This window comes from Propithecus coquereli, unplaced genomic scaffold (assembly GCF_000956105.1).
Source record: "Propithecus coquereli isolate 6110/MARCELLA unplaced genomic scaffold, Pcoq_1.0 Scaffold491, whole genome shotgun sequence".
Lineage (NCBI taxonomy): Eukaryota > Metazoa > Chordata > Mammalia > Primates > Indriidae > Propithecus > Propithecus coquereli.
In genome coordinates, this window is record NW_012150741.1 from 1,258,978 (window position 1) to 1,281,034 (window position 22,057).

General features: G+C 53.4%; 1 protein-coding gene across 2 annotated transcripts in view; it reads left to right on the forward strand.

Annotated features, from left to right (window-relative positions):
- The window catches only part of PPFIA4 (protein tyrosine phosphatase, receptor type, f polypeptide (PTPRF), interacting protein (liprin), alpha 4), a 47,987-nt gene that overhangs the window by 20,189 nt on the left and 5,741 nt on the right, over positions 1 to 22,057 (forward strand). Inside the window, exons 12-28 of one of the 2 annotated variants that reach the window (XM_012655917.1) lie at positions 163 to 225; positions 841 to 932; positions 2,904 to 3,012; positions 4,583 to 4,791; positions 6,286 to 6,526; positions 6,939 to 6,974; positions 7,192 to 7,325; positions 7,608 to 7,774; positions 9,897 to 9,990; positions 10,488 to 10,569; positions 11,118 to 11,318; positions 12,044 to 12,106; positions 12,725 to 12,751; positions 14,685 to 14,860; positions 18,444 to 18,541; positions 19,174 to 19,349; positions 21,540 to 21,608. In XM_012655917.1, coding sequence (XP_012511371.1) covers positions 163 to 225; positions 841 to 932; positions 2,904 to 3,012; positions 4,583 to 4,791; positions 6,286 to 6,526; positions 6,939 to 6,974; positions 7,192 to 7,325; positions 7,608 to 7,774; positions 9,897 to 9,990; positions 10,488 to 10,569; positions 11,118 to 11,318; positions 12,044 to 12,106; positions 12,725 to 12,751; positions 14,685 to 14,860; positions 18,444 to 18,541; positions 19,174 to 19,349; positions 21,540 to 21,608 — 2,037 coding nt within the window. The remainder of the gene's footprint in view (positions 1 to 162; positions 226 to 840; positions 933 to 2,903; positions 3,013 to 4,582; positions 4,792 to 6,285; positions 6,527 to 6,938; positions 6,975 to 7,191; positions 7,326 to 7,607; positions 7,775 to 9,896; positions 9,991 to 10,487; positions 10,570 to 11,117; positions 11,319 to 12,043; positions 12,107 to 12,724; positions 12,752 to 14,684; positions 14,861 to 18,443; positions 18,542 to 19,173; positions 19,350 to 21,539; positions 21,609 to 22,057) is intronic. The other variant, XM_012655918.1, reaches the window with a different exon arrangement.

Below are 22,057 nucleotides of genomic sequence, written 5' to 3' on the forward strand. Positions count from 1 at the left end.
AGGTCAGTGGGGGCAGGCCCGGGCCTGGGCGGGGCGCCATGGGGCTGTGGGTCCCCCAGGGAGGGGCGGGCACCCCTGGAGGCTCAGGTGAGGGCTGGGAGAGCAAGGCGGGAGCCTGGGGCCGGCAGGGGTGGGGCCCGACTCACTGCCGCTCTCCCCCAGAACACGCTGATGCAGGAGCTGGAGAGCTCGCAGCGGCAGATCGAGGAGCAGCACCACCACAAGGTACCGCCGCGCGGCCTGGGAGGGCAGGGGTGCGGCGAGCAAAGCTGCTCTGAGCCGCAGCACTGTGCTAGCGTCTGTGTCAGTCCGCGCGCATACGCTCCTTCTTTATTCTTCACTGTAGCCCGTCACGGTAGATGCGTTACTGCCCGCAGGTAAAGAAGAAACTGAGGCCATAAGCATAGGGCATAGGGTGGGCAGCAGACAGGCAGGGCCCAGCGAAGAGCTCAACCCAGGGATTTAGTGGGGCCTCAAACCCTGGTGAGGCGAGAGTCGGTGATTCTGGGAGGAAGGACACCAGGGCCCCGTGCTGCCTGTCCAGCCCAGTTTGCCATGCATTTGTGTGGTGGTGAGGGGTCCGTAGGCCTGTTCCAGTAGAGTCCTTCCGCCACACACCCCTCTCCTGGCCCGGCCCCCTGCCCACCCTTTTGCTCACTTTCCGATCGGACCTCTTCTCTTTTGATGTCATCTGCGGGCCTGGCCTGGGGCCCCGGCTTTGGAGTTTGCTGTGCATTCTCTCCAACTCTGCTGTCCTCTTTGTCCCTCTCTGACTCCCATCCTTTCCTGTCTGCCCCTCCCTGGCCCCCCCACCCCCCACCCCGGGTCCGCCTGGCACAGGGCCGCCTGTCTGAAGAGATTGAGAAGCTGCGCCAAGAGGTGGACCAGCTGAAGGGCCGAGGGGGGCCGCTTGCGGACGGCACCCACGCCAGGTACTGGCACGCGGGAGGTCGGGCGTGCTGGCCGGGTTCCTGGAAGGACCCTGAGGAAGGAGACTTCCCCCACCAAAGACCGCCTGGGACCTCAGGGTCCTCCTCCTATTCAGGGTGGGACACTGAGGCTTGGAAGACTTGATCAAAGTACCCCGTCCCTTGGGCAGTTTGGAAGGGAGCACCTGTCCTCTGAGGGCTGCTGAGAGGCAGGTTATGAGATGGTGCTCCTTCCCACCGCTGTGGGACACAGCCTGGGCTTCCTGCTTCCTTGACAGAGGCATGCCCTTGGCAGGGGCCTGCTGAGTTCCATGCTTGCCGTGTCCCACGAGGCCCACTGGTAGAGAGTGGGCTCACTCTTGTTCTCTTGAGAGTCTAGGGCCGCCTAAGTCCAGGCAGCTGGCAGAAAGGCAGCAGGAGAGATTGGAATGAGGCATCCAAAACTTCCTTACTGGAAGTTGAGATGCCATATCACTCGTGGGGTTGTGGCATCCCTTTTCCCGAAAACATTTTAAGAGATGGTGAGTGCAGCTTACCTCTCAAGGCTTGAATTAGGCCCATGTCTCAGGGAACCTCTGGATTTTTCTCCCTATTTTGTGAAGCAGTTGGCATTGAACTCAGACGTCAAGCCTGTCCTCAGTTCTCAGGCCAGAGAGGTGGGGCGAAGATCAAGGAGGCTGAAGTGGATGATGCCACTTGGGGTTTATGGCTTCCAGCTGTTTTCTCTCTAAACCTAAGTCTGTTAGATCAGAGCCCCTGCAGTTCCCTTTGGTCATGCTCTTGCTGTGTCAGGGAAACGGGGATCAGCTGCCACGAGGAAGAAAGGTTGGAGGAAATATGCATATGTACGTGTGGAGAGGTAGTGCTTGAATTAGGGAAAGCGACATTGAGCTTGAAGAGGAGAAGCCTGCAGGTGTCTGGGGTGGTAGAGACTTCAGTGCCGACCACTCAGTTCAAGTTTGTCAGGAATTATTGTACAGGAGTGTGAAGAGAAGCAGAAAATGGAGACAGATACGGTCTGTGTCCTACTTTTCCTTTTATGTAGGTTGACCCTAAGGGACAACCCCTCATTTAGTAAGACACGGCCCGGGCAGAGTACACCAAGCCATTTGCCACAATTCGCTTTCCTTAATGGTTGGGAATTCTTGGCTTTGACTGTAGAATCATTGGACCCATCATGGAACTGGGGCTGAGGTGCAGGGGGTGGGGTCGGGGTGGGGGGTGGGAGAGGCAGGAACTGCCCTCTGTATCCAGCTCTCTCGTGTAGGCTGTTCCTTTGTTCTGGGCTCCCTCACGGGTTCCAAGCTGGGAAGGCATGGAGAAGAAGTGTCGTTAGGGGAGGCTTCTAGATGCTCCAAATGATTGTTGCTGGGAACCCCAAATCTCAGGGTTTCAGTAGACTCTTGGGGCAGTCAGAATGGTTTCTCTAGCCTATGTCTCTGATGCCGTGTTAGAGCCTACTAAGCCTTCCTGGGGATGGGGGTATGCCTGGGTTGAATTTTAGCCAGGGACTCAGTCCGGATTATGGGGAGACCCAAGGAAAGGTGCCAGGGAGAAGACCAAGAAACCCTCAGAGTGAAAAGGACCTTTAGACATCATCCCTTCCAACCTCTCCTAATGCCTGGAGCCCTCCTGCACCATTCTTGTCGGATGGCCAGAGAGCCGCCGCGTGAATACCTCTGTGATGAGGGGCTCAACTTTTTAAAAGCCACCAGTTGCATCATAAGCCAACTCTTGCCATTAGACGATCCTTCCTAAATGGAAAGCTGCACCCTAGAACTTTCTCCTCTGGCTCATTCTGACCCTGGAGCACCAGAGAATGAGTCTAGTCTCTTGTGTCCTCTCTAGCTCTGTGTCCTGCTAAGACTTCTCCGAACCGAAGATCCCTTGACTCTTTGGGCCCAGTGGGTGTGAGCTGGGGCTCTCAGTCCTCAGGGCCTATCTTTTCTCTCCCTCTGTGGGTCACTGCTCAAGGTCACACATGGGCAGTGCAGCGGACGTGCGGTTCTCCCTGAGCACAGCCACCCACGCACCCCCAGGTCTGCATCGCCGCTACTCGGCACTGAGGGAAGAGCCTTCCAAGGTGAGAGGTGGAGCGGTGAGTGTGGAGGGACCTCCTCGGGGCATTTGGGGTCAGTTCAGCCGCGTGCCTGGCTCCAGTTACACAGACGGCTGGTGTGCAGGGCAAATCCTTCCCCCGTCCTCCCCCATGTCACTGACAGCTGCAGCCCTGGGGTTGGGGCCATTGTCAGCTGCAACAGCTGGGCCCCCCCTTGCCTCGGCCTCCCGGTGGGCAGGAGCTGGGGGCTGGCGGGTGGCCAGCCAGTCCCTGGGGCCCCACTGAAGTGTGTGTGCGTGTGCCTGGGCGTGCAGGCGTGTGTTTCTGGTGGTCAGGGTGGGGGCCGCGGGGGTAAGATGGAATTGGCAAGCTTTCTGGAACAAAAGCTGGTTCATGGGAGAGATGAGGGAGGGACAACAGGTTAACCGGCCCTTGGGATGGCGCCGGGAGTTTTCTGAGAAGCAGCTGTAAGTTCATTCTGTCTGAGTCTGCTTAGGGAGATTAGGGGGAATGGGGGAAGATATGGAGGAGGAAAGCGCTGACTTCCATCTTTAGGGGAAGTCTGGTCCCATAATTGTTAATCATGTTCTGTCCTGAGCCCGGGTCCTCTAAATGCTCTGGGGCATTAGCAGATATAGTGGAGAAAGAGGGAACTCCTAGTCCCAGGGGAAGATTCATCTCTACAGTTAAGAAACCCCTAGTCTGATGGGGGAGTCACAGTCTGAAGGCACCACTTTTTTTGTCTGCCCTCACTCCTTTACTCTTTCTGTCTATGAGAACATGGCAGCTGCCCTGGAGCTCAGACTAAAGGCTGCAGAAGCTAGAAGAGCCCTAGGGGCAGTCAGGGGGCTTTGGTCATAGAGGATGGCGTTAGAGTGCCTCTTTGTCCCTGGTCCCTTTCCTTTCTTCCCTGCTCTACTGGCTCTGCTGGCCCAGTTCTCTGCCCTTTCATCTTCTGGGCCTTTGTGCACTGAAGAGGTTTGTAGGACGATGTCTGAGAAGCTGCTGCCTCTCAGGGTTGACCAGAGCGTCCTGCGACGTGCTCAAACTCTAGGAGTCAGGCCTGCCTGGCCTTTTCTTGTTCCCTGGATCTAGTTGCCCTTTGTGAATTTGTCTGAATAAAAACTGAGGGCTTTTATATAGTGCTTACTTTGTGCCAGACACTGTGCTAAGGGCTTCACGTGCATTTCCTCATTTAATCCTCACAACTGCCTGTGAGATACCATTATTACCCTCGTTTTACCAATGAAGACGGTAGAACAACTTTTCCACGCTGCACAGCCAGCGTTTGGTGGTGCCGAGATTTAAGCTAAGGCAGTCTCTCTTTGGAATCTGTTCTTAAACCACTCTGCTAGCTAGTTTTTAAAGTAGTTAGAGCAATATTTCTTAGACTTTAATGTGCAAAGAAATCACCCAGGGATCTTGTTAAAATGCAGATTTTGGATCAGTAGGTCTGGAAGCGTGGCCTGAGCGTCTGCCTTTCTAACAAGCTCCCAGGCGATGCCAATGCTGCCGGGGAGAGGTGGGGAGTGTCCTGTTTTGCTGTTATCTGGGGTGTCCTTTTATTACTCCTTCACTCTCCTTCTTTGCTAAGGACTGGGAGCCGTCTCCACTGCCTGGGGTGCTGGCCTCCACGGCTGCGCCTGCCTTTGACAGTGACCCTGAGATCTCTGACGTGGATGAGGATGAGCCAGGGGGTCTGGTGGACTCCATGGATGTTGTCTCTCCCAGCGGCCACTCAGATGCCCAGACCCTGGCCATGATGCTGCAGGAGCAGCTGGATGCCATCAACGAGGAAATCAGGTTAGCACGGGGTGGAAGGCCTGGGAAAAGCCTTGAAGGCAGGGGCCCCTTTGTGTTTGGGCACTGCAGGAAATCCTGCACGTATTTGCTCATCTCCCATAGCTCCACCTTAGAGTGCCACGATCTAGGGACCCTCTGTGGGGCATCCACAAGGTTTGGGTCCAGTGCTGGACCGAGAGGGGCAGGGCCCCAAAGGGACTTGTCAGGCTTCATCTCTCCTCTCGGGGCTGGTGATGTGACCGGACTTGGGAGGATGGAGGCTGAGTTCCTGCCGCTCCTGCAGCCAATCATAGCCACCAAGAGTTTGGCTCCCACTTACTGAGGCCGGCTCAGGCAAGAGCTTTACAAATGCGACTGTCAGTCTTAGCACAGTCCTGGAGGTAGGCAGCACGATCCCTGTTTTACAGACAAAGGAAAAGAAACTCAGAGAGGGTAAATAACCTGCTGAAAGCCATACAGTAAGTGGAAGAGCCAGCGTTCAAACTGGAGTCTAAATTTGGTCCTCTGTGCTAGGCCTCCTGTCTATAGTGAGGCATCAAATAGAAACGGTGGCAGGGAAAGTTGGGAAAAACCTTCACTTTATCCTGCCTTTTTAATGAGTTTATTAATGTTAATGATAAACCACAAGGGGAAATCTGAGCCAGATTTTATTTGAGCTTTATGAGCTGTAGAGGTCATCTAGTTTAATGGTTCCCAGACTTTTGGATTTCACAGACTGGTTACAAAGACACACACTCACACACACACACACACACACACACAGAAGGGTACTAACATAGGATCACCAACTTTTTGTTTTGCAAAGTAAGACATTAAAGATAACTACCATTTACTTTCATAATCATAGGAAAGACCATTTTAATGTCCCTAAAGTGGGAAAGACATACTCTCAGAATAAAGAATAAAGACAAGTTCTTTCTTTTTGAAAGAGGGTTGGCACCTACATCGGCATGTGTGCGTGTAAGTGTGACACACACACCCCTCGCTGAGGGCCTCCCATGCACGCACATCCCATTATCATTATTTCTCCCATTTTTCCACGGAACAAGGAAAACCCATTGGGGATCAGCATCGGTTGAAAGTTCCTATTTGGGAGCTACTGGCTTCAACTGCTCCAGACATTGTGTATGTTGGGAACAGAGGCACAGAGAGCACCATGCTTGACTCAAGGTCACCCTTGTAGTTAGTGGTAGGACAGAAGTCTGACTTCCAGGATGGTTTGTGTTCCACTGACCAAATTGCCTCCTTCCCCCGCAACTGCTTTTGATAAACTGGGGGTGGTAGGCCAGCTAACAAGACAGACATGTTTCTCAGCTCCAGTGGGATAAAACCTGGCGTGCCTGCTAGAACGTGTCCATCCCGGCAATGCCAAAAGGGATGGGCGTTGCCTTCTGTGTGTGGTCACAGGATGGTGACTGTGGGCATCACCGAGCTCTGCTTCCTGCTGGTCCTTGCTGGGGCTAATGGGGAGGTCTGGTTCTGCCCACCTTCCAGGATGATTCAGGAAGAGAAGGAGTCCACGGAGCTCCGCGCTGAGGAGATTGAGACGCGTGTGACCAGCGGCAGCATGGAGGCCCTAAACCTGACACAGCTGCGCAAGCGCAGTTCCATCCCCACCTCTCTGACCGCTCTGTCGCTGGCCAGTGCGTCCCCCCCACTCAGCGGCCGCTCCACACCTAAGCTTACCTCCCGCAGCGCTGCCCAGGACCTGGACCGAATGGGGGTCATGACCCTGGTGAGAGGCAACTGCCATCATTGGGCTCGGCACTGGGGGAGGTTACAAGGGACAGTAGCTCCTCTTCTTTCAGCGGGGCCTGGCATCGTCTTCCCATGGTGTGTGCAGACCCCAACATGTCAGGCCACCAGCCTGTCCTGGGATTGGAAAGGCCCCGTGTAGTGCCTTCCTTTTCCTCTGGATAAGCCCAGAATGCTTAAGAAACTCCCCCCTGCCCACACCCCTTCCTCTCTTCCAGAGGGAGCCCTGGCTTGTTTTCCAGGCCAGGCTTTTTTCTGATGTGATGTTCTCTCCAGGCCTGTGTGAGCCACTGAATCCTATCTTCTCATCCTAAGACCACTGGGCTCCCCTTGGGGTTGGCTTTAGGGCCTCCAGATGGTGAGTCCAGCTCACCCTTCACTCTCTCTTCCAGCCCAGTGACTTAAGAAAGCATAGGAGGAAGCTGCTGGTGAGTGCTGCCTGATGTCCAGGTCCTAACGGGTTCATTGCTCCCAGGCCCTTCCCTTCTGGCTTCTCCCCCCAGGCCCTTGAGTCTGAGTCTGAACTCAGAGAGGCGCCCAGGGCCTTCCCACTGCGTTTCTCCACGCTCCTCTGCCTCTTCTGGGCTGGGTAGGCAGGCCCCACATCTCTCCCTCTACCCTCTGACGGCTCCACTGTCTGTTCAGTCGCCAGTGTCTCGGGAAGAGAACCGAGAGGATAAAGCCACCATAAAATGTGAGACTTCTCCTCCTTCCTCACCCAGGACGCTGCGGCTAGAGAAGCTTGGCCATCCAGCCCTGAGCCAGGAAGAAGGCAAGAGGTAAGAGAGACCTCTAGTCTCTCCATCCCAAAGTCATCTCATCCCTCCTTCTGCCTCTGCGGGGACTGCATCTTGCCTGTCCCAGGCACCTGAATGTCTCACTTCTCTTTGAAACACCATTCAGGAAGAATGTTCCAATGTTTCCCTTAGTCACCTGCTCTGATCACACCCCCTCGCCCTCACCCCAATTCTGACACTTCCTGAGGTCTAACCTCCATCTCTCCTGCTGTAACTTAAGCATATTTCTTCTTATTCCACCTGCTCCTGGCTGTCATCCTGTAGTGCCTTGGAGGATCAGGGCAGCAACCCCAGCAGCAGCAACAGCAGCCAGGACTCCTTGCACAAGGGTGCCAAGCGCAAGGGCATCAAGTCGTCCATTGGCCGCCTGTTTGGGAAGAAGGAGAAGGGCAGGCTGATCCAGCCGAGTCGGGATGGAGCCACGGGCCATGGTCTCTGTCCCCTTCCACGCAGAGGTCTGGGCGGGCCTAGGGGTGCCAGAAGCAGGAGGGTGTACTCGGACCCGGCCTTCCGTGCTTGCCTCTCGGGGACCAACGGGTGGAAGCCACAGGCAGGCAGAGCTCAGCTCTGGAGAGGCAGTTTTCCGTGAGAGCTAGTTCATGGTGGGTGGACTGCCTCGTCAAGTGGTAAGCTCCTGCCACTAGGGGCGTCAGGCAGCGGCTGGATGGCCATGTATTTGTCATGCTGTGGGATGGTTTCCTGTGTCGAGGGGAAGATTGGGCCTCTGAAGTTTCTCTCAGGGTGGAGGCATTCTGGTGTACTGTGCTAGCATCTTCGGGAGATTCTCAGTTCTTTCTTTAGAAGAGTCGGGTCTTGATTGGAGCTCATTTCTAGTACATCTGGCCTCCAGGACTCAAAATATTATTATAACACCTAATTCTACCTTTGTAGATGTTGAATTCAAGGACGTACTTGGGCAAGGACAGCATCATTATGACGTCTGTGATAATACAAAGTTCTAGTATGTGCGTGGCATGTGGTGGGCACACAATAAATGGTAGCCTTCTTTGTTCCCCCTTATCTCTTTCTTTTTTCCTTTCTTCCTTCCCCTCCCTTCTCCTTTTCTTTCTGTCATCTATTTAGTTATTTGCTCCACACACATTTATTGAGTAACTACTGTATGGCTTAGTAACGGGTGTTTGAGTGATAGTTCATTCCTTAAAGGAGCTCAGTGTGTAACGAAAAGGGAAAAATAAAGAGATGATTCTAAAACAATCCCATGGGAGCAATATGCCCAGCGTGCTTCTGAAACTCAGACCTTGGCCAAGGAGTGGCAGGGACAATAGGAATGGCTTCCTCTAGGAGCAACGCCTGAGCTGAGGCTTGAAGGCCGGATAGGAATTAGCCAAGCCGAGGAGGGGTCTGTGCAAGGGGAAGAGGGTGGCCTGGGAGAGGGAGAGATTTGTGGGTGTGAGAGCTTTGTTTGCACTTAGGTGTGTTCAAAGTGGAGAAGAAAGGGTGGGAGGAGTGGGAGATGGGGTTGGACAGCCAGGCTGGGGCCAGCTCGGGAGGGCCTCGCAGCATCTGTTGAAGAGGTTCGGAAGTCCCCCGAACAACGCAAGTGGGAGCATTGATGCATTTCATGCAGGGGAAGAACTTGATCAACTAGAAGAGAGGAACCTTTGAACCCAAAATGCATAATTATAGTTTTCTGCACCTCAGGAAGACGTGAATCAGAACATAGCTAGCTGAGTGAGGAGGAGGAAGAGGAGGAAGAGAAAAGGCAGGGAGGGGAGGGGCCCTGGAATGAGGTAGAGCACCCTCCTCCCCAGTCCACAGGGGCGAGGGGAGCTGCGGAGCAGCCACAGACGGGGAAGCTGCAAGGTCCAGTCGGGGGACAGGTGTTTTGTGTGAAGCCTTATGATTTCCTGTGTTCCCCACACCACACTGGCACATAGACCTAAGACAGCGGCTCAGACTGGCTTCTGGGTTACCCACACCTCCTGCCCACCGTGCACTGTGGGCAGTGACTGGGACTTAAATGAATTCTAAGCTTCTGCCCCTTGCCATGAATTCTGTAGGGTTCTGGCATCAATTCGAGGAGATCCTTAGAAGAAGACAGAACGGTGCATATTCCCCTTTGCAGTTTGTGCTCATGAGCGCACCCAGGGAAGGAGGCCGAGAGAGACATCTCTCAATGTGCCAGTTTTGCCACCCCTGACCCCAGTCAGGATGATCCTTCTCTCTCAGCCTTGTAGCCCGCTCATGTCTGGCTGTCTGGGGTTTCTTTGTACCTTGGCTTGGAGGCAAAACAGGTTCTGTCTAGGAGTCTAGGGTAGGACAACTTTGGTCCCTCTGGCTGGAAAACACCTCCAGGGCTGAGGCTCCCAGGGGGACTCTCTGGACGGGGGATGACATACTTGGTGCCACTCTGGGACTACCTGGATGCAGGGACGTTGAGCAGAGGCTCCAGGAATAGTGAGTGGCCCCCTCAGGCGCTCCTGGGTTGTCCTGTGCTGAGGAGCCTCCGCTGCTGCTTCTGCCTGCCCCTGGTCTAGGCCAAGGGAGGAGAAGCGGAGGGCCCGGCTGACACATCCATCTCTTCCCTTCCAGTTATGCTAACAGACTCCGAGCCCAGTCTGCAGGAGCCCATGGTGCCTGCCAAGCTGGGGACCCAGGCAGAGAAGGACCGGCGGTTGAAGAAGAAGTAAGAGCCACAGGCCATGCTCTGCCCAGGGGGTGCCCAGCGCCCCCACCCATTTTCCCTCCCCTGGGCTGCCATGGGCTGAGCTCAGGGAGCCAGAGCCCAGCAAGGCCTTTCCTGAACTGAGTTGGCCTGGCCCATATGGGCAGAGTAGGGTTGGGGGCAGCTCTTACGGTGTTCCTAGAGAGAAGGAGGCAAGAGGGCTGTGGGAGAGTGGCCTGGGGGCTGCGGATCTCTGGCAGGGCACATCGGAATGGCTAAGTCAGTGTGTTAGGTCGTGCGCAAACACAGTAAGAGCCCCTTGCCTTCTGGGGACGGAGAGGTGTTCCTGCACCATTTCTTAGTGTCACATTGCTTCAGGCATAGAGCAGAGGAAGTCCAAGGATGGGTAGCAGGGGTAGTAGGACTCCAGTGCTTGGCATGGCCCAGTGGTCCCCAGGAGCAAGCGTGGTTGAGAGGGAAGGAAGGGCTAGTGACTCTGTCGCTCCTCTTCCTACAAGACACCAGCTGCTTGAAGATGCCCGCAGAAAAGGAATGCCCTTTGCCCAGTGGGATGGCCCTACTGTGGTCTCCTGGCTGGAGGTGAGCCTGGGCAAGGGGAGGACACTCAGGGGTCTGGAGGGAAGGATGTGTGGCGTGGGCCCAGGAGGTGGTGTTCCTAGAACTTTCCCAGCATGTTTCTCCCCTGCCAAGTGCCATGTTCCATATGGCATTTAGCCCCTCTCCCCCTCCCCCAAGAAACACACATACCAGTTGCTCGAGGACAGATTGATGCTGCTTACTGATGCTTCATGGGTAGCTAAGTTTGGATAAGGGGAACTAACCACCGATGCTTTAGTCTTTCACAGGCAGTTTGACTCTTTCATAGGCTGCCCGCACGAGCTAATCACCTATGCGATGCTGGGAAAATCCCTTTACCTTCCCTCAGATTTTTAATCTGTAAAACAAGAAAGAGAGGGATTTGATGATGTTTATCTCTGCGCTCCTGTGTGCTGCATTTGCTGTACCGAGTCCACAGACGAGGGCTGGCCCTTGCCCCTTGGTATTGCCAAGTTCTTGGCAGTGGGGCCCAGGTCCCAAGAGAAGGGGCTGAATTACCCTCCTGTGTGTGTACCCACCCGTGTCTGCAGCTCTGGGTGGGGATGCCTGCCTGGTACGTGGCAGCCTGCCGGGCCAACGTCAAGAGTGGTGCCATCATGTCTGCCCTGTCGGACACAGAGATCCAGCGGGAAATTGGCATCAGCAATGCCCTGCACCGGCTCAAGCTCCGGCTGGCCATCCAGGAGATGGTGTCGCTGACTAGCCCCTCCGCCCCGCCCACCTCCAGGACTGTGAGTGGCCTCTCCCTCCCCCAGGACATTTTCGGAGGCCTTGGGATAGTGTTTGCAAAGTCTCCTGTTGGGCTTTGGGAAGATGGTAACCTTGAGCCCTGCCCCTTCCTTCCCATCCTCACAAAGGGCTCTCTTTGGTCTTCGGGAGGGTGTCATGTTGATTCCAGGAGGATCCCAGCAGGCCTGGTTGCCTGCCTCCCACATACCACCCGTGGGCTCCATTTCCCCGTCTCTATCCTGCCAATAATTCCAGATCTCTGGGCAGAGTTTCTAGGACGGACCTTCTGGGGTTTTGTATTATTACCAGGTTGGGGGAAACAGAGGGAGCAGGGCAATTGTGAATTCTGGCCCTCTAACCTCAACACAAGAAAGAATGCAGACTGCTCCATTGACCCTCAGGGTAAAATCTTTTGTTATTGTCCATCTCTGTGACTGGAGTCAGCCCACATTCTGGATCAGCATCATTCGTTCATATTCATCCAGGAAACCTTTACTGAGCACTTTCTGTGTGCTGTGCACTGTGCTAAGCAGTGTGGATGTGATGATAAAGGAGACGCATCTTCTGCTATCAAGTTGCTCAGAGCTAGAAAGCGTGCAGAGCTCTGGGCTGGGCCTGTAGGAGGACTCAGGGGGAGGGAGTTTTGTCCTTGTCCTTGGGGTTCCTGGCCTAGTGGGGATCCTGGGACCCACACCCAGAACCAGCTAGGTTTTCTCTCTGCCTGCAGTCTTCTGGGAACGTCTGGGTCACCCACGAAGAGATGGAAACTCTGGCAACATCTACTAAAACAGTGAGTCTGGCCCTTGGCCCTGGGCCTGGGTTTAGGACTAATGACTGCCCTGAGGTTGAGGGGAAGGTTGTGGGAAGTCAGAGGGGGTTGCAGGAGATCTAACAGAAGATTGATATCCCTGATGTGTGATCAGGTTCTGTTCTCAGGGTGGAGGGTTGTGGGGAGAGGGGTGAGATTGGGAGCACTTGGTGTGTGTGGGGGCTATTCCAGAGGGTCACAGCTTACCCTAGGCCACTGGTGTGCTGCAGGGGAGGAGGGGTGGGCTGGGAGGGCTTTGTCCTGGCTCTGGGCCTGAGCCAGCGTCCCTGCCCTTGTGTTCGATCCTTGGTGGAGGAACAGGGAGGGTTGGGACAGCCTGGCGTTTCTCCTGGCTCCCTCTCCAGCCCGGGAGGCACGGAAGTGTGTTTGTGCCACACACACACTTGCCCCACTCTCACCGCGAACATGGGTGCACACCTCCGCCTTCTGTTCTCTCTTAACCATCCCAGCGAGCTCGCCCTAGTCACCCACCCAGATGCCGGCGCAGCTTTTCCCTCTCCTTGATGGGGCTTGGGGTGGAGGCCGCCAGGTTTCTTGACTTTGCCTGTTTCCCCTGACACGCTGCCTCGTTCCTGCTAGGACAGTGAGGAGGGCAGCTGGGCTCAGGTAAGCCTCCCTGCCCGGGTCAGAACCGACTCCCAGACGTTCAGGACAGTGTTCTTCTAATAGGTTCTCTCCCCGGCAGGACTTTCTCCGTCCGGTTGTGTTTCAGCCCCTCGTCCCGCTGAGAGCCCCGGACTCAGGTTCCCTTCTCCTGCCAACACACCCCCACTCCAGTTCCTTTAGCTACTTGTTCTGGTTTCTCAGGGTGGCAGGTGAGGAGCCCCGAAGGGCTGTGCCCCTGCATTCCTGGTCCTTCTCCTCGGTTTGACTCTTTTCCCGGAAATAATGAGACTTGTATTAGTATGATCTTCTTCCTCTCCCTGTCCCTTTCAGGAGGTACCCCTGGTGAACTGAGCAAAGGACTTTCATTCATTCGTTTAATGAGCAAATATTTATTGAGCAAATATAGGTATTAGGCCTTTCTAGGCTCTCTAGATACAGAAGCAAACAAATAAAGTCCTCATGGATCAGGAAACAAAGGGATAATATCAATAAATAAGCCATATCAATAGAGATAAAAAAGACAATCTCAATAAATAAACCAATAAAGAGGCCATAGCAGGTGGTGATGGGAGTGGAGAAGAAGACAGAAGCACGGGCAGCAGCGTTTATGCTGACAGGGAGACCCCGTCGACAGGGACGGGATGAGTCGGTTGCTGCACCTTCACCCGGGGAAACCCTGCTCGGCACAGGAGGTGGAGAGACCCGAGACGTATAAGTTAAATGAAAAACGCAAATTCTAAAAGATTCATGGATGCCATAACTCAAAACCAAGCAAAACAAAATTAATAATATATGGTTTAGAGAAACATACGTTGGTGATCGTAAAAACTGTAAAGCAATTTTTTAAAACCAAAGGAATAATAGAAAACTCAGCACCGTGGTTACCTCTTAGGGGGGCAGCAGGAGACCCGAAGGGGAGGAAGAGCAGCAGGCGGGGGGTAACTGTGGATAATGCTCTGCTGCTTAACTTAGGCGGCGTTGTCAGGTGCTGGCTGCATTTTTATTGGTCATAATGAACACGTGTTATATGTAGTTACGTGTGTAACAATGATTACATTCTGAAAGGTAACAAAATAGCCGATGGTGGCTCAGGCCTATCATCCCAGCTACTTGGGAGGCCAAGGCAGGAGGCTTGAGACTCGAGGCCAGCCTGGGCAACATAGCAAGACCTTGTCTTTTAAGAAAAAAAAAAGATAACAAGAGACTTTTCAATCTAAAAACATCAAATGGGGCAAGGAAAGCGTGATGAAGGGTCACTGGCAAAACTACAGCTTTCTAAGGATGGGTGCGCAGGGAGCACCCTACTCACGCCAGGAGGCCATGTGCGAGTGGCAGGCAGAGCGGGGCCAGGCAGAGCGGGTATGTGGGCAAGCAACAGAGGACCTGGAGAATTTGTGCAGCAGAGAACCAGGCCTTGGGGAACTGAGTGCTGGTTATTCAGACACAGGCCACTCGCCCTTTACTTTTTTCCGTCTCCAGCCAACACTTAACTTCCTATGGACTGTGTCATGCCAGCCGTTTTTCAGAGCAGGGCTTCCCTTGCCACACTGCAGGTCCTCTGTGACAGCCTCTCTCCCGGGCTCAGCGGGCCTGAGACTGTTTGAGAATCAGGAAGGCAAGTCCGCAGATGCATTCCAGAGTCCACAGGAAGGATTCCTGTTATCTCCTGTCTGGAGAGTTGCCTCTGTTCATTAGCCTAGATAATTGATATGGGAGTGGAACCGTATCATTTAGAGATCTTAAAAGTTCCATTTAAAATCCCCACCCCCACCAGGACCAGTCTCTTAGTGAAGATAAACTGAAATCTTACTGAACTGCCCTTCTTCCCTCCTGGGTGGAGGACAGATTCATGTTTCTCCCAACCAGATGTGCCAGCTGCAACCTGCTGGCTCTGCCTTCCTCCCCCATGGCCTCCTTCCCCTTGTTCCCGCAGACCCTGGCCTACGGGGACATGAACCACGAGTGGATCGGGAACGAGTGGCTGCCCAGCCTGGGGCTGCCCCAGTACCGCAGCTACTTCATGGAGTGCCTGGTGGACGCGCGCATGCTGGACCACCTCACCAAGAAGGACCTGCGCGTCCACCTGAAGATGGTGGACAGCTTCCACCGGTGAGTGAGGCTGGCGCCCAGGGCCACCTCCCCAACATGGGTCTCCCCCAACTCTGGGGGCCTGTCCCCAGCAATGGAGATGCTCCATCTCTTTCCATGGCCTGTTCTGGGTGGTGACAAGTCTCCCTGTTGGGCAAATCTCCCTGTTGAATCCTTGTCTTATCCTACAATTTCAAGGTTTGATCCTTTTACCTCTAACCCTAAGACACAAAATGTCATTTTTCTTTAGCTTCACCTTCTTTGAGATTTTCCCCCAGGTTTGAATTTCATTGCTTGTCCTTGGGCTTGCTGAGTCCTCTGTGTTTACCCTGTGAAGACTCAAACTGAGCCCAGCGTTTAATTTAGGAGTCTCATTCCTTCCGAGTCAAGGGGAAAGGTCTTTCTGGGCCTTTGCCCTGCCAACATCCCAGATTGGCACCTCTTGGCTTTGAACTCACATCCTTTTTTAGGGGATGTCATCCAGTCCTCTCCTCTTTGCTGAAAAGATCTTCCGTTCAAAAGTGTCTGCGGCAGAGGTCCCAAACTGGCAGCCCGTGGGCAGAATTTGGTCCACAGATGTATTTTGTTTGGCCCACATGCATTTTAAAAATTACAAATTTAGTTGCCAGTATTTAAACAGTAGGAGATTTTATACAAAATTCTGGAGTTCTGGTTCCTCTTGGAAAATGGAAAGCTCTGTCAACACATTCGTGCATGGGGACAGTGGCAGAAGGTGGACAGCAGTGCCCTCTTAGGCGGGTGGGCCTGCCCCAGGGCCTCCGGCCCCCTCGCTGCCTCCCTCACTTGCCTCACCTGCCTGGTCTCGGTGGGCGTTTGTGTCGGGAGCGCCGTGGGTGGGAACCGTTCCTGCAGTTGACGGTTTTTAGGAAGTCCTTGTTAACGTCCAGCTTCAAGTGGCACAGGTGGCTCTTTGAGCCAGGTCTTTTGCTTTGTGTGGATAATGAGACCTGGGTGGGGCTGGGGGTGTGGCTTTTCAAGGTTCCCTCAGGGCTTCGTGGCTGTTGCTTGAAAGTTAAATCTGGAAGGGATCTAGTTAACCTCCCATTTTATGCATGAGGAAATTGAGGCCTCAGAAGGAACAGTAGCCCGGTGTCACTTGACCGGTGTCTACTGACTCAAGTCCTGCGCTCTTGCCACCACACTGCAGCGCCTCCTGTCCTGGAACCCTCAGCCTTCCCGCCCCCAGCGTGTGGGCTACTTGTGAGGGAAGGTTATGTCCTCCCCTCTGCTCCCCGCTCCCACAGTCCCCTGGGGCTAAAAGGGAATCTTTTGTCTCTGCCGGGGAGGCTGCCAGGCCCAGCTGCACCTGTCCCCGCTCAGTGATTGATGGGGCTGCGAGGGCAGAGCTGTTCCCCGCCAAGCTGGGATGTGCCTGGGCTGCTGGAGGGTCTGGCAGGCTGGCCCCGCCCAGCACCGTGGAAATCTGCCCTGCCACCCCCTGCCCAGTCGCAGAAACGGCCCCAGCCCGCACACGCGGTTCTAGATTCGGTTCAGCATCTCGAGTACTTAGGAGTTGCTAAAGCATTTCATGCGCCTCACCTCAGCTATGGATATGCCTGCGCTTACGCCACTCGACGTTTCACAAGCATGTTCTTATGCCTAAAAATTCTTTCAAATCGTGATTTTTACGGCAAGAAAGGGATCTGTAAAAACTCTTATTTTACATGTAGAGAAAGCAAGCCCAATAGAGGTCGAGTTCCATCAGGTCACTCAGCCTGGTTATAGGAAGGGGCTCAAACCCTGTCTCTTGACACCCAACTCAGAGCTCTTTTCCTGGGAACACAGTCTCCTTAGGAGCTCCCGTTTTGATAGGACAGCACACGCAATAATCAGAAACACCCACTCATGGTGGCTCCGTTGCTGAGTGCCTGTGGTTGTCCAGGGCTGGGCCAAGCCCTCGCGTTCATTCTCACCTGCAGGGGCGGTGTGATGCCGTCGCACGTGCTGAGGGCCCTCAGCTAGCAAGTGGCAGAGCTGCTTAAACCCAGCTAAACCTAACTTTAAGGGCCTTATACTTTTGCTATGCTGTGCAACAGCTTTGAAAGTCATGGGACTGGACAGAAGATCACAGTAAGTGAGACTGAAATTAGACAGAAGGCATTTCCAGCCATGAGCTGTGTGTGCTACGCCCCTCTCGGTGGACCGCGGTTTACACCGGTGGCTTGAGCAATAGGTGGGTGGCTGGAGCCAGGAAAGGGTTCCTAGACAGGTGTCTCTGACCTATGAGGGAGACACTGTTTTTGGCAGAAGGGCTTCCTGGATAAAACTGAGGGCAAAGAAGGAGGGGACAGTATATACAATTTAATATCACAAAACAGTGGCCTAAATAATAGAGTCAAAGCAGTTAGAGATGGGAGGGGCCTTCTATTCCTCCATAGATGGAAAAACCCAGAAAGGCTGAATGACAAAGTAGTATTCAAGTTAAGGAAGAACACTACAATTTTTCCAAGAAAGAATGAGCTACTTTGAAAGGTAATAAGTTCCCTGTCACTGGAGGTATTCAGGCACAGGGTCAGTGACTGCTCTGAAGGATGATGTAGAAGTGACTCCTGTATTAGGTGGGAGCTTGGAAATGGCCTCCACTGGGTCCCTTTAAACCCACAGAATCTGTGGTTCTCAGACTGGCTTAGTTATTGAGTGCTTACTATGCCCCTGGTACCATTTTAAGTGCTTTTAGTAGTTTACATGAAGTATTTCATTTAATTCATCGAGCATTCATAGAGTCCCTACTATGTGCTGGGGGTTTAAGATCAGTAAACACAACAAAGTTCCCTGCCTTCATGAGCTTACATTCTAACCGGAAGGGGCCATCAAGGAACAATGAATATTTGATATGTTAATATATGAAATGTGCTAGGAAAAAAATTAGACCAGGGTAAGGGGGCTTGGGAGTGTGGCCAGGGGTGGTGACGTGGTATTGCCGTTTTCAATCTGAAGAACAAGGTGACTAGTGAATTTGATGGAGAAGGTGACATTTCTGCAAAGACTTAAGGGAGACGAGGGAGTGAGCTATGCAGCAAACTGGGGGAGGAGTGTTCCAGGCAGAGGGAGCAGCCAGTGCAAAGGCTCTGGGGCCTGCAGGTCTAGCAAGCCTGCTGTGTTTGAGGAACGGCAGGGGTGTCAGTGTGGCTGCAGCACTGAGAGGGAGAGGGAGAGTGGCCAAGGGGTCAGACAGGTAAGGGAACAGACCATGTAGCATCCTGTAGGCGTTGTAAGAACCCTGCGTGAAACGGGCACACAAAGGAGTATCTTGTTATTGTTTTTTCTTTGATTTGCGGGCAGTAGGGGTCTTCGTCATTCCAGTGCCTGGAGAGGGAGGGACATGTTGATTTCATTCAAAGAACTTTTCTTGCATCAATCAACCCCCAAGCCCACTCCCTGGCTGAGAGGGAGGATATGGGGTAGGCAGAGAGAGGGAAACAGCCGGGGCAGGTGTTGGGGTAGATCGTGGCTAAGCCCGGGGTAGGGAGGAGGAGAGCGTGGGGCTGGGGTGCCCTTCGTGCTGTGGCTGAGCTGGATGTGGGGCGGGAGGGAGGGAACGCGGCCCCACTGGGGCTGGGGCTCAGGGGCTGTGTGCCTGCAGAAGCAGCCTTCAGTATGGCATCATGTGTCTGAAGAGGCTGAATTATGACCGGAAGGAGCTGGAGAAGAGGCGGGAGGAGAGCCAGCACGAGATCAAGGGTAAGCTTGTCAGGCTCGGCGGAGCCTCTGCAGAAAAGGTGCGGGAATAGCCTGCCTTACTGGTTCCTGCCGTGGCAGCGTGGAGAGGAGGCGTCTGTGCCTCTGGGAAACTCTAAAGCTGAGAGTGAAGATGCAGCCCCAACCTTGGGGGGCTCCCAGCTTGATAAAGGAGACAGTCCACACCCGTTTGGCTGCAATACCCCTCCCTCCCATACACACGGGACAGTGGCCACCAACTGGACAGATGCAGTGAATCCCCAGGACAGTGCTATAGCCTGGTGTGCTCATGGCGCTTGGTGGTTTGGGTGGGGTCAGATGGGAAAGAGAGGCAGGTCTTAGAGGAGACCTTGAAGGCAGAAGGAATAGGAAGAAGGCCATTCCAGCCTGGGGCAGGGGGTTGACCTGTGCAGGGGCTCTGGGGAGAAAGCTGGGAGCCTGACCCCAACTCCTGCAGGCTGGTGTGGCTGGTTGTCCAGGAGCCCAGGTGCCAGGGAGGACAGAAAGATGTGGAAAGCTGGAGGTGGGCTGTGAGCCAGAGAGCAGGTGGACTGGGGCTGTGGCTCTGGGGAGCTCTATTTCTGTCCCCAGAGGGCCCCTTTTCTTTCTGCCCCTTTTCTTCCCCCGCCCTCCAGATGTGCTGGTGTGGACCAATGACCAGGTGGTTCACTGGGTCCAGTCTATCGGGCTCCGGGACTACGCAGGAAACCTGCATGAGAGTGGCGTGCATGGGGCCTTGCTGGCCCTGGACGAGAACTTTGACCACAATACGCTGGCCCTGGTCCTCCAGATCCCCACACAGAACACCCAGGTGGGTGACCTTTTAATCTCTCTCTCCCTTCCTCCCTCACTTGCTCTCTTTCATTCTCTCTCTCACACATGGAGGCTTAGGGGGTCTTTGTGGGGGTCTTTTCTGGGGCCTGTCCCAGAAGAGATCACAGTGTCCTCAAACCTCCAAGTGGTCCCTGTGCATGACCAAGCCCCCTCGGGAACATGTGTCCTTTACATACAGAGCACACCTAGCACTGGCCTGGAATGTAGTGTGTCCCTACGATGTGTACCCCACACTGCTGTGGGTACCCCATCTCCTTCCAACCCCATTTCATAGAGGAGACTCTCTTCCTGCCTTTTGCACACCCTGCTTCTCTGACCTGACTTTTCTTAGAGGAGAACTGGCCCCGGGGCCACAGGGACCAGAGAACCCATCTCTCCTTTGACTCCCGTCCTAGGGACCTGCTCCTGGGCCCCCAGACTTAAAAAAGCTAAATATACCAAATTACACAGCCCAGAGCCTCTCCATGCCAGGACTTTGTCTCCCTGTCAACAGCTCAAAAGATTAAACATCTCCTTAAATTACATTCCATCATTTTTATGGAGCTGTCATCCCAGAATGTATCTAAATTCTCTTGAATCTATTTATATTTTTGGCCTTTCTAACTTCCTGGGGGTAATGGATTCTAGAAGTACAACTTGTTGTGTAAAGTACTTCCTGATTTTATTTGTCCTAAATATGCCCCTGTCAGGCCTTCCCTGGGGAAGGAACTGCTTGGTCCTAATAGTTTAGGTTTGGTAAATAGGTTTGTGTCTGACCAGTTCTCACCTTTTGTGATTTCATAAACTCTGATTGTGTTGCCTGTGGGCCCAAGCCTTTGTCTCTCCAGGCAGAGTGGTCTTAATTCTTTTAGCCTTTCCTCATATAGACTCGCCTCTGTCCCCTGATCGTTTTAGCTGCCCTTGTCTGGACTGTTTGCAGCTGTCAGATCTCTTTTGAAATTCAGCCACCAGAGCTGCACGGGCTATTCTGGGAGCAAACACATTTTGGCTTGAGTGTGGGTAGAGCTGTGTTGTCCCATAATTCAGGACAGTGTGTTGGCCTTTTGGGGGTGGTAGCAGCACACAGGGCCAGTGTGTCCCGTAGACTCTCTGCAGTGACCCCCCGGCCAGTCAAACAGAGAGCACAGGTCCCTCATTCTCTAAGAAGAGCTTGGGGTCTCCCAAGTACAATTTCTCTCCACTTGCCCACCTAGAAACTCATGTGCCGCCTTCATGCCACTCACACAGCTTTGTGAGATGCTTCTGAAGTTTATACCTATTCTTGTCACCCTTCGCGACACAGAGGAGCAATGTTACTTGGATACTTGAAAATTGACTATGCTTCTCCTTTCAGATCATTTACAAAAATGTTATAATCCCATAGTGACAAAGACTGTCCTTATGGAACTTTATGGTTAATATTTTCCACCGAGAAATGGGCCTTTCTCTTTCTTTGGTTTCCTATCTCTAAATGCATTCAGTTTTTGAAGATAGCAATAATTCTGTAAATCATAGCTATTGCTTTCTGACCTTTCTTATTTTCCTGACCCAGTCATTTAGCTTAGCTATTGGGAGAAGTAGTATCTGACTCAATGTAGAATCCTTCATTAAAAATATCTGGTGGCAGTTTTGAAAACTCTCCTGTTTCTGGCATTTCTCACAACTCCCAATGAGTTAATCTCCTGAGAGGCCGAGAGAAAGCCTGTGTGCACCACACAGCCCAGGGGCCACCGATGTCCATGACCGAGCAGTCTTCCTAATTTAAATTTGCAATGTGGAACCTTATCGGGTATATTTATTTAATCCAAATAAGTTACGTTATGGTTATCCATGGTCTCTATGCTTATTTAGCCCTCCAGAAGGGACGTCAGGCGTGATTTTCCCTTATAGACAATTTATTTTTCCTATAGGTAAAGCCTGTCCATCCACATGTTCTGTGATCCTCCTTTTAAAAAAATTACATTTTCCTAATTTGCTCCCTATGAAAGAATCCTGAGGCTTGCACTTTCATTTCTGAGGTTTGCTTGAAGGAGCAGCATCAGGAAGGTGTGTGAAGGCCTCGAATGGGCTCAGTGCACTGAAACTCCCCATCTCGGCCCTTGGGCCCTAGGACACAGGTGAGAGATGGCGTAGAGGTCATTAACCAGAGCCCCTCCCACCTCTCCTCCTCTCACCCTGTGGACTCCAGGCACGCCAGGTAATGGAGAGGGAGTTCAATAACCTGTTGGCTTTGGGCACAGACCGGAAGCTGGATGATGTGAGTATCTGGCTGTGAATTAGGGGCCTTGGGGATTTGGTCATCACTGGTTCATGGGATTGAAGTTGATGAGTTCTGCTCTCCCTGGGCTGATGACTGGTGGGCTGGACTGAGGGGAGAGAGCCAGAAGTGATGGGGTGATGCCAGGGGTTTGGGGAGGCAGGCCAGGCCTGGCAAGACTTGCCTTTGAGTAGCAGTAGGCTGTGGAGAAGTCTATGAAACTCGTTTCTTGTATAAACCTGAAGGCCCCTATATGTTACACTTCTAGAATCTTCCAACTCTGGGCCCAGCCCTCCTAACCACGCAGGATCAAGCTTTGGGATTATACCTTTTTCCTTATCTCTCAGACCCCATATCTTCAGTGCCACGAGCCCGGCTCACCTCCAGCCTGCTCAGTAGGATTCCAGCTCAGCCCACAGGAGAGTGGTGTTTGCAGGGGGAGGCCCTGC